Source organism: Limulus polyphemus, unplaced genomic scaffold (genome assembly GCF_000517525.1).
Source record: "Limulus polyphemus unplaced genomic scaffold, Limulus_polyphemus-2.1.2 Scaffold2358, whole genome shotgun sequence".
NCBI lineage: Eukaryota > Metazoa > Arthropoda > Merostomata > Xiphosura > Limulidae > Limulus > Limulus polyphemus.
The window spans coordinates 12,167-26,929 of NW_013667968.1; the positions used below are offsets into that span (position 1 = coordinate 12,167).

Consider the following 14,763-nt stretch of genomic DNA (forward strand, 5'->3'; position numbering starts at 1 on the left):
ACTTTCGACATAAGACAGTTCTTTACATGTACCACTGAATTTGTCATTTACTGTATAATTTGTAAAATATGCTATAGTTTATACATTGGACAAACAGACCACCGACTCGGTGATCGAGCATGGTAACTTCTAAACCATATTAAACTGCAGAACCAGGATACACCTATAGGCAAACATTTCACCTTAAACAACCATACAGTTGAGGACTTTTCGGTCCTTAGACTTATTAGTGCTCCAACAGACATTCACAAAAGAGAACGACTTCAAAGGAGATTAATCTACAATCTGGGGACCCTACAACCATCTGGTTTAAATGAATGCTTTTCTGTCCTTTAGATTTCTATTTTTTCATTTTTTGTTTAAATTTTAATTGCTAACTGTTTTATCTTATCATGACTTATAATTTTTTTACAAGAAGGGTCCTGGGTGATTCACATCATATGTTGAGCATAAAGGCTGTAACCCTATCATGGAGGGTTAGCAAATACTGTCCATCCATTGCAGTTTATTTGTTGGTTCTTCCGAGGGGAGGGGAATGTTTTCAAGCACAGAGCTTGAAGCCAATGTACACAACTTGCTATACAGATTTCCCCAGGAAGTCTTAGTATAACCATGGTCAGTTACGTATTCTTGGAGACTTTTCACCAGTGTTCTTGAACTAGGCTGATCTGTATGAGAATACCTGTCATTATCAGCAGTTTCTGATGGGTGAGAAGAGCATGAAGTTATAAGAGTGCCTGCTGAAGTATGAGAGAGCACTTAGTCTTCTCCAAGCTCACCATCAGATCAGTTTGGCTCTCCTCTTCTCTGATATGGTTTTTCCCTCTTATTTAGAGCTTTTTTGGATAATTCCTTACAGGGAAATGAAGACATAAATCAACTAGCACTTTTGTAGTAACTAGATCCTAATCCGCAGCACCAAAATTTGGATGATTAAAGTCAGTTGTGGTAATTCAAGAATAAACTTTGCACATAGTCACCCAATATCTGCAATAATGTAGATTTAAAGACCTAGTATGCAAATGTACAGATCTAGAGGCTTATCACAGAAGAAACATTTCTCTGTTTGTTTGTTTTGGATTTCGTGCAAAGCTACACGAGGGCTATCTGTGCTAGCCATCCCCAATTTAGCAGTGTAAGACTAGAGGGAAGGCAGCAAGTCATCACCACTCACTGCCAACTCTTTTACCAACGAATAGTGGGATTGACTGTCACATTATAATGCCCCATGGCTGAAAGGGCGAGCATGTTTGGTGTGACAGGGATTCGAACATGCGACCCACAGATTGTGGATCGAGCACCCTAGCCACCCTAATATTTCTAAAAATATCATCTTCCAACAGAAAACCCTTTTGTATACTCTCTGTACCATTGATGCTCTGCAATAAAACATTTCCAGAAAATAAGTTTATCCTTCCACAGTATTACAAGCCTCCTGAAACACCTTGGCTTCATAAACGACATGTAGTCTGTACTGTTTCTGTGCCATTGATGCTAAAACTTGTGCTCATACAAGATAAATTGAACTTATTGCTGACAATGAAGAAATCTTCTGTACACAGCTCTCTGGAAAGCATTTGTATGCTCTGAGAAACTTGTACACACAGACATACCTTGCTGGTCAGGTGTCTTTTTCCTACTGTCTGGCAAATACTTTTTCAATTTTGAAATGTCAAAATGTGGCACATCATATAAATTTCTTTGCCAATCTCTAAAAATATTCAGTTTCAAAATGTCAATGATTCATCTTTCTCAGTGCTCATCATCGTTTAACTTTTGACTACCTATGCCAAAAAAAGGTATCCTTTAACCAACGTCATTTCACAACGTTACTGTAACTTTCATTGCAGTCTGTATGTAAGAATTGCATTGGCAAGGAAATTAGGAAATGCAAAGTAGAAAACATAGTAATGGTGAGAACCTTGCCAAATTAATATAATTTTATTGGTAAACATGAAAACAACATTTAGGACAACAGCCCTTTATCACTTGAAACCTGATGAAGGGCTGTTGCCTAGAACATTGTTTTCATGTTTATCAATAAAATTATTTTAATTTGGCAAGGTTTTCACCATTATTATATTTTGTATTTTAAAATTTTGCATTTACTTAGTCAGCTAGCATATGGCAAAAATACATTTAAAAGATGTCTAATGGTGGTTATGCAGATCTAATATTCATTACAAAAAAGAACAAAACTGATAATATTTCATTAGGTACTATTTTTGTAATAATTTTAAAAGTACATTACTTAATAATCTTGTGCCAAAAAAAAATTGTATTAAAAGTTTTATTGATAATTTTCAAGTTTATATTTTGTATAATTTAAAACTTTTAATCCAGAGTTAACTTTATATCTGTTACTTTGGTGAATAAGTTTTTTTGTTCAAACTGGACAACAGTCGAATGGTGAGAGCTTAAACAACCATTAATTGAAATACATGTTTATTTGTTTGATCTAACTTCAAAGTTTTACAGAAAGCACACTCCTTGTAAATTGAAAATAAATTAAACTGCTAAAATATAATTATCATCTACTTATTTTTAAGGTAAATTAACAGTAAAACTTTCCTTGCTTTCATACATGTTTTTTATGTATCTCTTAACATATATAAACCCTTAGTGTCAGAAATAAAAGCAACCAAAACATTTTAATCTACTCATTTAAATTAATTAATTAAATTAAACAATTTTCATTGACCTACATATTGTTTCATAAAATGTTTTTGACTTCCTTCTTACATGTGATTACAAGTCGGTAAGTATTGTGTACAGCAAATGATCATAGAAGTAACAACTTTATTTTATAAATGAAAAACACAACTACTACATTATATTTCATATTAATTTATTTAGATCAAATTCACTGGTATCTAGAACCCATTTCTGAACATAAAAGGGTTTCAATACATGCATATATATAACCAATGTCAAAGTATGATACAAAAACAAACTGTAGGCCCCCAGGGCAACAGGAGGTGGTTACAAAATTATAAAGAAGTTCCCAGTAGGTCTCTTAATTTAAGTCAATATAATGTAAAAATGATCAAAGATGAACAAATGCAAGTTCTCTTTATACCTAGTAGATGATATTACTACACATAATTTGGTTTATGGGCTTAAATTAGAAAACTTACTGAGACCTTTAACATTATATGCAGATACTAACAGAGTAACACAGTAAAACTTTACATAACTCTACATCCAAGTCAATGACAATACAATTCATTTCAATAAAAATAATTTTTTCAGCTTTCAATGCAAAGATTGTTATTCAGCTACTAAGGAAACCAAATACATCAGTAAATTGTACCAGCATTTTCTAGTTCAAGTATGAAAACACCCATTGAAACGCACATTTCCTTGTGAAGGCCATTCTGAAAACCCCTGAAAGACTACATAGCATTCATATGATAATTTACACTCTCATAGTCCAAAACGAAAAACTGGCAAACAAAGATAACCAGCAACATAATCTTTCACACAAGCTAGACATCTACATAATCATTGACATTGACAGTATTACTGATTATTATTATTTTTTTTTACAGGAAAAATTTGCCAAAAAAAAAGTTCATTACTTGTAAATACAAATACATCAAAACATGCTACATAAAATTTAGTTCATTATTTGGAAAAGCTTGATGTGTATATGAAAAGGAAATTAGCACATATATATATATATCTTAATAAAAAAAGCAATCTGTGTTAATACTAGTATTAAAGAAAAACAAAATTTCAGTGCATGGTACTACATAAAATTTCTCAAAGAAACATACTGGTATTATCTTTAAATAAAGGTAAGGGGAAAATCCCGACACACATTTGTTATCAGAAAAAAATTCGTATCATTCACAAAAATTGACAAATAAAATATATACTTTAACAAATACATCAGATCTTTCCTGAAATTTGGGAAGTATTGTGTAAAAATGAAGTCCTTGCTACTGCCATAATTTTCCACATTTTTTTAAAAACATGCTAATTTAATAGACAAGTTTAATCCCAAAACAATTATGCCAATATATATATATATATATATATAGTATATAACGAAAAAAACAAACAAAGAATCTATTTACCTATCCTATCAAAGAGCAATAACTACGGTATGTTATATTCGCCTCTACCTATGAACCATCTTAAACTTTCATGTCATAGTTACTACAGTATGTATTAAACATTCACTTCAACTTAACAAGTTCTATATTTTTTACAACAAATGGGATGTAATTTCTAAACCCTTTGCTCTTTCCTTATTTCTGTGCTACTGTTGAGAGACAAAGTTAAATATTTAAGGTACACTTCTTGTCAACAGCTATTTTCTTATCATAAATAAAAACCAGAAATTCTTCACAGAAAAAAAGTCTGAAGATCCTAACACACAATACATCATGCCATACATCTTAGTATTTCCTAATTAAACTTTTCATAGGTACGACAATAAACTAGTGATGTTTCTCTTCATTTGCTCAGAAAAAAATTAATTCCTGACAAATATTTTCCTCATACGTAGCTTCTGCTTCTAGTTGGTCTTTAGTGTGGAAAAACTTTTACTACGTGTAAATAGCTTGATACTCTTTTGTAGCAAACTTCACTGTGTTTTGTCATAAGTCATCAGAATTAACAACTGTATGTTAATTAACTACTATTCATAATCAGCATGTAAATGAAATATCAAAATGTATTCACAAAAACATGAGAACAAAATTTTAAACATACATATTTCATAATTGGGTGAATATCAACACAACAATAGGAACATCAGAATGGTGAGTACTACATGCATATTTCTGCGTGTGTGTGTGTTTGTGTGTATATATAAAACTTACATATATTTTCATGTACAACTTGATTCATTAGTAGTGTTTAAAATGTCCAGATGTACTATAGTTATACAAAAAATGTTATACTATATCTTTTATGCTGGATGAACATAGGAAACTCGTATTGTTAAATATCCCACTCTTTCAGTTTACCTAGTTAAGATTGAAGCAGAAGGTACAATTACAGAATAGTTTTGCAATTGTTAACACACACACACACCTGCATTATTAGATACATTTTAACAGACATGTTTTCGTCAGTGATTTGTATTATACAATTTATAATCCTAAACTGTTCTATAACATTCACGAAGTTTTTGCTGAATACATTTTTCAATAACATAGAAAGCTACATGAAAAAAAAAATATTTTGATATTTATTTTAAAGTTAACTGACTAGGAAGTTTTGAAAACACCCAATTTGTGAATATCAGATGAAAGTGCTTGTATCACGATGTAAAATAGATAATTTTTCAATTAATTTTTAACAACTAAATGTGTTAAAAATTCATTAAAATCTCTACTAGAACATTTTAAGTGTCGCCATGAAAGAATTCACATTTAATAATTTTAATCTTTGAAGAAGTCAAAATGTCTCTAGTTACACTGCATAAGTTGAATTAGCAAATGTGTTTCTCTGTTATTATTCAGATCTTTACAAAAACCTGACGATCCAATCTGAATACACAGACTTTAAATGGTGGCTCTTAATCACACAGGCATGAAGAAATTTTGAAGATCACACAACTCCTAATAGTTTATACATAATACACACTACTCTTTCCCATACTTAGTGTTTACTCCAAGCAAACTTTTCTATGGTATGAGCTAGTGATAAATGAGGTGTAGGTGGTGCTTTAACTCAATCAACAAACCTCTTGTTGTTATTTGATTTTAATAAAATGGAAGGCAGGTAGGTTGAGCAGGTCACCACTAGATGGAATGCTACATGAGGCACCAGAGGTTAGATTTAATGTCATGCATAGCTAGTGGTCTGGTCTGCCTCACATAGGTACTTTCCTGAAAATATAAAGAACAGTTTTATTAGTATCCTTAAAAACACAATAAATACATCAACTGCTACAAAGCACAGGGGAGAGGGCTTAGCAAATGAACTGGAAAGGTAAGAAGACCTATATACTTATACTTTTAAAGACAGATGTGAATTACTTTTCACATCATAAAAAACAGAAGTCTAATTTGTTTTACTTTCATATTCTACTCGTTTATATATAATTTATAATAAAAGAAAGTAATACCAACTAGAACGGCACTCAGTACAGCTCATACTTCCGCCATGCAGCGTCGATCATAAAAAAATATGAAAATGTGTCTGTCATTATCAGAGGACATGGACCATTTTTAGCACAACAATGAAGAATAACATTCTACACATGTCCACCAAGTTTCTTCAAACTCCGATCATATTTGACTGAGGTATAGAGCATAAATAGTGTGAAAAATTGATCTACATGTTAACAAATAGGGATTTTTTGGATTTTCATAAGCTTGCTGCGACTTTTACCTTTGACTCTCCTAAAACTAACCACTTCTAAGTTGGGTCATAGTCCAAACGTATACCAACTTTTATCTATATCTAGTCAGTCATTTTCGATAAATCTTGCTGACATACACACAAACAGAGGTGAAAACATAACCTCTGTCCACCTTTGGTGGTGAAAGTAATAATAATGTAACTGATTAAGTCATAGTACTGGTTAGTCACTTTTGACTAAGAGATTCAACTTTTTTTGAGTACCCTCTCTGTTACTTCTCGTTGCAATTTGAATAATGAGGCGTAAAAGAATTATCATTCGAACTTACTTTAACATAGATTTTAAGATAATTAGCAGGTACAGGGAGTCATTTAGTCTTTAATAGAATTCTCAATATGTCACCACCTTATCACAGGTAATATGTAGACTGGAACATATAACACATTCTTTTACAGTTTCATCTAACTCTCTTTTTTTTTTTTTAACTAGATATATTATGAATCATTTGTTTATCATCACCAAACCTGTGATGGCAGTCATCTTGGAAATGTATACTGCACAGTGAAAGAAAATATACCCTTTTTTTTTGACAGTATAACTATATGTAATTGGTTATACTTAGTCAGCAGTATGAGCAGGGTTTCACATTAGCAGAGGCTAGCTCGCAAAATGCCATTTGATTTTAGTGACCACTAAGGGGGAACCGAGTTTTTTTTTTTTGCTGGTTGATAATTCAAGTAAGATTATGAATACTCAGAACAAATGTATACAAAGTTCAAAATTATTAAAAAATAGTGAAAAAAGGCTGGCTACAAACACTACATTTATGGAAAAAAAAAATACTATGATGATCAATCAATAATCCTTTTCCAATATCCAACATTCTTCACAAACATAAAAAAGTAGTAAATGTTTTCCTAACTTAGGTACCGCTAACAAGTAAACATCCATTTATTTTGTTTAAATATATTTTGTGTACTATCAAGTTTCACATACCCATGGTTCCCACGCCTTGGGCGGAATGGAATTCCATGACTTTTCCAAACTAAAATATCTTGTTCCCTGACCATTTGATCTATCCTTGTAATGTATCATCGAATTATAATAATATGTGAAACCACAAAACATTATTTACGTGTTCTTTAATAAAGATAATAAAGGCTTATGTTATTTGTTTCAATATGATTGGTCACACCATTCTCAAATTATTATATTATTTTATCAGAACAAATGCAACAAAGGCAGTTTACTGATTTGTTTATGATTGTGCACATCTCGTTTAAATCACAAAAATTTTATTACAGCGTAAACAACAATATAGATTTTTAACATTTGTGGTTATTACTTTTTAATGCAAAGAAGAACCACATTTATAGTTGTAATTTGGAATATCCTTTAACAGATATGCTTCTCATATGTCAAATATTTATTAAAATAATATTTGCTGATGTGTGTGTGTGTACATCCATAAAAATGTACAAAACTTTCAGTTACTAATCGTACGCTACAGAAAACGCATATTTCTGAAGCCTATAAAACAATTGCGTATGTTAATGAAATCATCCCATGATTCAGAGCATATTTTACTATTTTCACATGTGCTTTGAAATCAAGTTAATATACAAAATCTTTGAAATAATGTGACTAAATTGAAAATTTACCATTCTCTACATCTTTATAGCCTCAACTGTAACGTACTTGATGAACTGAGAACATTAATTATAGGGTTTAGCTTATAAATGAGAAAACACTTTTATTTGGAAGCTCTGTTCATCATTGGCCTTGGCTAGGATCTTAAACAAGATGGAATGGACAACAATCTCAAAAAAGAAAGAAAAGTATTTTACAAAATCTACAAAGTGCTTTATGGCCTTAACTAGGCTTTAACTGAAATCAAATTGTAATCTAAGTTTGTTTACATTTAGTTCTATGATATTAGATTTGAGTCTTTCAAAACATAACTTCATTAACGTGCAAAGTTACAAAGAGTTTAGTACAGTTATGACATGCATGTTTCACAAATACAATTTTAGAAGCCTTTATTTTAATCTAAAAAAGAAAGAAAAACACAAGAGACATGCATAAACTAGATTAGATACGTTTTAAAACACGTTTGCCGAATTTAAGTCTTTTTTACTCCTTTAATCCTACTATAAAACAATATTTTTCCTTCTTTTATGCATACAATTATGATATTACCTGCCATCACCTGCTTCTTGACTAATGACAGACGATAGCCTGTGCACGCAAGCTCAAAATCAGCACCAGAGAGAGATGTTCCTTGACACGAGAACTGGGCTATGAGGGTACCAGGTGTGGAAGGGCCAGTACTTAAGTCGAACCTGGCCCGCAAGGACCCAATACCTGCTCCTTCAGAGCGGTGAGAAAGTTCTGGTATCCGCCATATCACCCGTTGATTTTCAGCATTCCTAAAATAATTGTAGTTCCTTTAATATTTCCCCTTGTTGGGTGTATATACAACTTGTAGGTTTGTATAAAATAAGGAAAGTAAAATTAATTGTTAATACATACAATACACTTTTTACGACTACACACCTCCCAATAACTGAATATTATTGTGGTAATTCAAGGTTACACTTGTGCACAGTTACCTCATCCAAAATAAGGGGTTCATGGATCTATCATGCAGAAAAATGTGTAGTGATTTGTGACTGGTGGGATAAAGAGACAATACACAATGTGGAAATTAAAATAAAACACTTTATTTTCTAATATAAAGAAAAAAAAAGGCTTAAAAGTGTACAAGTGATTGAGAAAGGAAAATAAATTAAGGCAATAATGGGTTACATTTAATTAAACTGAAGTGGAAAGTAACACAAAGAAAGAGCTTCTACAGTAAGTCTTGACTTCTTCAGCACAGAAGCAAGTCTGCCCTTCTCTGAATGGCTCTCTCAAGAGGTACCAAATTTGGAATTGCAAAGCCTATTCTCATGAAAAGGAGCATCAAATTATGGAATTTTTTTCTGCTCCATGTGACAATCACAAGGTATCTTCCAAATACAATGTCAAGAAGGACATAATGAAACTATCTCACAAAGCAGTACAATGCTATGGGAATGTACAGAGAAGCATCAGAGACGTCAAACTTGGTCATCTACAGTCCTGGTAAAAAATGCCAATGACTACATTGTGAACCTTAAAGGATCTAGAAATTGATGTAGATGAGAAAGATCAAGGACCAGAAACCAATCTCCTGTCTTCTTGGGCACAACAAACAGATGGGAATAAATCCCTGGAAGAACTTGGACGACTCACTCCACTGCCTTTTAACAAACAGATCCCAGATATCCCTCAAATGAAGTTCCAAATTCCGAGGATCTGCAAGAAGCAGAAACACCACAGGTTGGGTAGATAACAGTGGTCTGAGCTACTACAGACCCCAAAGGTATATGATAGCACTGTCACCACTGATGGAGATCTGATTGAGCAGAGGAACCTTGTGGATATGGATGGAATCTATTCTGGGTACCAAAGGACCGAGGGGCTGATGTCAGGGGTTGCGACACTCAAATAGGGGCAGAACTACGAACCCCTGTTAGAGCTGAGGAAAGTCGTGAAGCCAACGACAACAGGGACGAATACAGATGGGCAACATTAACCCTTGATTCCAAAGACTCTGGAACACCTGTAAAAACCAAGGGTTGGAGAAAGGAGGCCTTATGTAACTCACAGAGGGTGGCATATGGTAGACGAATGCCTCCAAAAATGCATTTCTACCCCAGAAATCCCAACAACATACCAGCCCATAGACTAGGGAAAGTGCAGAAGCTGACAATCGAACCAAGGTAGATGCTAACAATGATCCCAACTCATCATTAAAATATGTGGTGATCCCTGAGATGCTTCCGACAAAAGTGGGAGGGATGGTAAATATCTTAGCACTGCAGTTAAGGTAAGAGAAATACTAGAATATGTGATCTCTTCAGGTTGATCACAGACTGTTCTGGAACCTCAAATTTCCAGGAGGGGGTCTATTCTTTGAGAGTCTAAATACGCATCCTCCTAGAAGGGGTAAGCTAAAGCACATTGATCCAACAAACGTAGCAGACAAGGCATAGTTGTTCCTTCACATAACTGAGCACTAAACCACCTTGCATGAATCACAATTTCACAGGGGATGGAGGGAGAAGTAAGTATTCGTCCTCAGACCTTTCTGTCATTAAGGAAGGTGCAGACTCAAAAGCAACCAGGGAAAGACCCAAAACATCACACATTCGATTAACCAACTGAAGAAAAGGAGCCAGAGTCTGCTGATTCGAATTTGGCCTCCTGAGAAGCCAACAAAATAAAAAAAAAGCTGGTAAAAGTGAATCTAAATTCTCTCCAGAATGTCCAGTATCAGGATAGTGGGTGCATTGAGATAGGTAGAGAATGTCACAAGACAGATATCATCAAGGGTAGTGAAGTGGGGGAATCAAAGACTATAGAGTAAGTGAGAAAATATCAGACAAATGCTTAGATGGGCAAAGGAAGGAAAACCCTAGCAATCGAGTGATAGCTGTAGTGTGTATAATTTACAAAACCAGCGTAATTTTGAAAGTAACCAAGCTATATTTTTTATACATTTGAAAATCAAAAAAGTTTTTCTACACCCAGAACAAATATACTGTCATTAATTTATACATTTTATTTAAGATAGAGAGATTTTACAGGTATTTGTACTCTTCAGTGATTAATACATTTTAAGGATTATCTGGTGACAAGTAATCATGAAATAATTTTTTATTCCTACCAGGTACCAGATGGCTTGGACTGCATGTCATTAACACCACCATCAACAGGTACTATAACTGTGATGTTAGACACTGGTGTCATGCTTGCAAGTGCTGATGGGTTGTACTTGTAATCAATCCTAAGGTTTGTTGTTCTAGGTTCACACTTCCAGTAAGCCACTAAGTGAAGTGGAGTACTTTTTGCACCTGGTAAAGACTTAATCTAGAAAAATTCCAAAGATAAAACTTAGATACCTAATCCAAAAAACATTTTATGTAGTTTATTTTGTTTCTAAACAGACTTTTATCTGAATCTATATATTATTTTTCATAAAAGAAAAGGTAAAAAAAAATTATTTTGTTGCTATTAAATTGTGTTAAATTGATTAACACCCAGTCTACGAGTCAGGTAAACATTTTTCGTGTTGATTCCTGAGCAGAATTTTCTGATACTCTTTTTAAAATTCTGAATAGAGATTTGAACACTTTATAACATCTGGAATCTGAAGTGCCCATCAGTATGGCAAAATTCACAATACAATCTTCCACAGAAAATACAGCAGTTGTAACATTGCACAATACAAGATATGGTTCCCAAGCTCTATCAACCCATTTTCTCCGCGATTTTTACAGGTGCTGTCAACAGAGATGGACGAGGAAGGCTCAATAAATCTTTGTTGCTGCTGTAAAGTGGCTACATGTGGTACCTGCCTGAAATAAACACTTCTACTACAAGGTATGCCAAAAGAAGTGTAGGGCTTTAAAATTGCAACAATCAACAACAACATTTATCGGTATAACTGTGTTTATTATTTATGAAACTGCAGCTGAATAAGATTTCTTGTAACCATTAAGTATGAAAAAATAATGCCTGGCAGGCATCCACAAAATGCTACACACTGGCATACTTTGATGATGACACCTTCTGTTGAGAGCACAGAGTTTCATGCACAAGGCCATTAATTTCTGTCTTCATGTTATCTTTCAAATCCTGTTGTGTCTGTCGCTTGTTGATATACACTCTGTCCTTTAAGTAACCATAACAAAGGTAGTCTGTCACTCACAAATCCAGGGATTGTGGAGGCAGTTTATGTATCCATTATGAAAAATTACCCTGTTTGGGAACAGGTCACACAACACTGCTCATGATGTATGCAAGGTAGTTAAAACCATAATTCTCACTGATGACATGTTCAGAAAGTTCTTGATGGTATGCTCTTTAAGCAACAGTGATGGAGCATTCATTTTGAAATAAAGCTCAAGAATAAGAGAATTCTGTTAGATTTCCCATCTGTTCACCATTAAAATTTGAACCTTTAATCTTCATTCAGAATAAAACAGACAATGTTTTTCATTAATATTTTGGAAAATTCAAATATATAAAATTCCTACACTTCTTTTGGCAGACCCTGTGCTTTGTGCACAAAGAACACAGTCTGGCCAACCCCTAAACTCCACATCATTGTGAATTAACAATCTTGACAGGAGAGTTATATTAGCAGTAAACTGTGGTTTTTTGAGGTTAACAGCCCTTTATTGGAGTACATTTTTTTGGTTCTAAGGTGAATACTGGAAACCATGACACCTCTCTCTGTTATCTCTTTCTGAGTATTTATCATTTGGTGTACAAGTTTGAAATGACTTCTCTGTGAACCGCTGATCACCCTTATAGGCCGAACCATTTTCCTGCAATCAGAGGTTTATCCCATGACATTTGGTTGGATAGTGTGTGTGTATGTGCTATTCATTAATTAAATAAAGACCAGTGTGGAAAAGAAAACTGCTTTTATGTTTTATTACACAACATTATAGTTTTGCAATTTTGTGTGATTTGAAGTGTTCAGTATGTTAAAGTGGTAACACTGAGCCTGTGCTATTTATATCGTTGTTTTGCTGTAGTATACATATAATTATTGTAACAGTAGTAAAAAAACTTTCATTTTCATATATGTTTAACATCCAGTCTGCAACTTGATTAAACATATTTCGAGTAGGAATGGGTGGATAACATTTTCAGATGGGAAGGATAGTTGGATGTCATTTGGGGAAAATGTCTGTACTTGCTATTGTACAACAATTAAACATTCCCAGGTTGACAATTGGCAACGTGCTAAGAAACAGAAGTCCGCAGGTGACAATGAGCCCACGAAATGACCAGGTAGGTGTAAAAACTAAGAATATCACCAGCTTTCCATGATGCATTGAAGTAGTCATTAAGGTCAAAGGCGGGCCAACACGCTAATAATTTCTTTGAATAAAGACATGTTTTATTCATAACTACCCTCACTCAAATAAAGTCTGTCCACAGAACTGATCTCTTAGTCATGACACAACCACTTTTTGAAGTAATTAAACATTTTCATGCCTGAGCATAAAACCTAGCACTTCTCATACACCAAGAGTGCACCTCAGAAACACATTAAGGTGAAAAGGAAAATTTTTAGCCAAAAGCTTGTGAATTAAATGAAAAGAAATATGGAAACACACATATACTATTCATATTTTGATACATCAATATCTGAAATCTTGTAAGTTCTTTTACAAGCTTACATTGTAAAATAAGCCCTTAGAATCACATTTTAAACTTAAGAAATATCTATGAATAACCTGTTGAAAAAATAGATGCTCAATAATAGGGTTGGTTAAAGCATTTTTTTCAATATTCAAAATAATTTATGAAAAATAGTATGTCTGAAATCTTATACAAAGTTTTATCTAAAGATAAAACTATATGAAAGAAAAAACTTGTATGCTTAACAAAACTTAACAAAGCTAAAGGTTAGTTTAATTAAAAAACACTGCAAGTTTTCATATATCTGCTAACCTCAGTTCTTACTGTTTTTGTTCAGGTGATCAGTAACAACAAAAATGCACAGAAATAAAGTACAACAATGGCCTGAACCAAACAAAACAAAACCTTAGTTTACATGTTACAGTACATGTATAAGCTTAAGTAGACTTACTGTAAGAATTGTACATAGCCTGACACTCACCATTATTACACATATATCAATAATTACACAAACTAGAACAATGTGATTGGACACTACTTACAAACAAACAAACATGATACAATTAATTTTTTAATTACAGTCACAATCTTAATATATTTTAACTCATCCTAAAGTAATTTTCCAGTAATTTCAATGAAACTAAAATATGCAAGTACCCACATGATATTTTAAAATGTCAATGTTAAAATATGATGCATTAGGTGCTTGTTCATACTGCTTCCTCAATAGTCCTGTCAAGGCCGGCATATTGAACTCAAACAAGTAGCTATCAACTGTTGACTGACTGGTGTCTCTAGAAAAATAACAAGCTTTTCAGCTTCTACTTGAATTATTTCAAAGATGAGCTTTAACCTATTTTAAGCTAACTATATTAATCTAATGTCCTTGAATATGTTATATTTGTTTCAACAAGAAAAATAAACAAAAAAATCTTACTAAATATGGGAATAATTTTCATAAACAAAAACCTTAAGAGTTTTGATATATATTCAATACAAATATATACAAAACAAATGTCAGGTGCCCCCAAAACACAATATGATATGATCATTCTGAGAAACTACCAGAAAAAAGAGAAATAAAATGTTACATTTCTGCTAAATCTTCTTTGCAAACTTTTAAGTAATCTGCTTGTTATAAAGTTCAGGTTACACGTCTGCAATATGGAGACTTAAACCCTTTTATAACAAACATG

General features: G+C 33.1%; 1 protein-coding gene across 1 annotated transcript in view; it reads right to left on the reverse strand.

The window, feature by feature from the left end:
• Window positions 1–2,831: 2,831 nt before the first annotated feature.
• The window catches only part of LOC106466717 (F-BAR domain only protein 2-like), a 114,579-nt gene continuing 102,647 nt past the window's right edge, over window positions 2,832–14,763 (reverse strand). The window contains exons 24-27 of the mRNA XM_022394803.1: window positions 14,229–14,361; window positions 11,076–11,278; window positions 8,522–8,751; window positions 2,832–5,846 (exon numbers count right to left, since the gene is read on the reverse strand). Of these exons, the coding sequence (XP_022250511.1) occupies window positions 5,803–5,846; window positions 8,522–8,751; window positions 11,076–11,278; window positions 14,229–14,361 (610 nt within the window). The 3' untranslated portion in view covers window positions 2,832–5,802. The remainder of the gene's footprint in view (window positions 5,847–8,521; window positions 8,752–11,075; window positions 11,279–14,228; window positions 14,362–14,763) is intronic.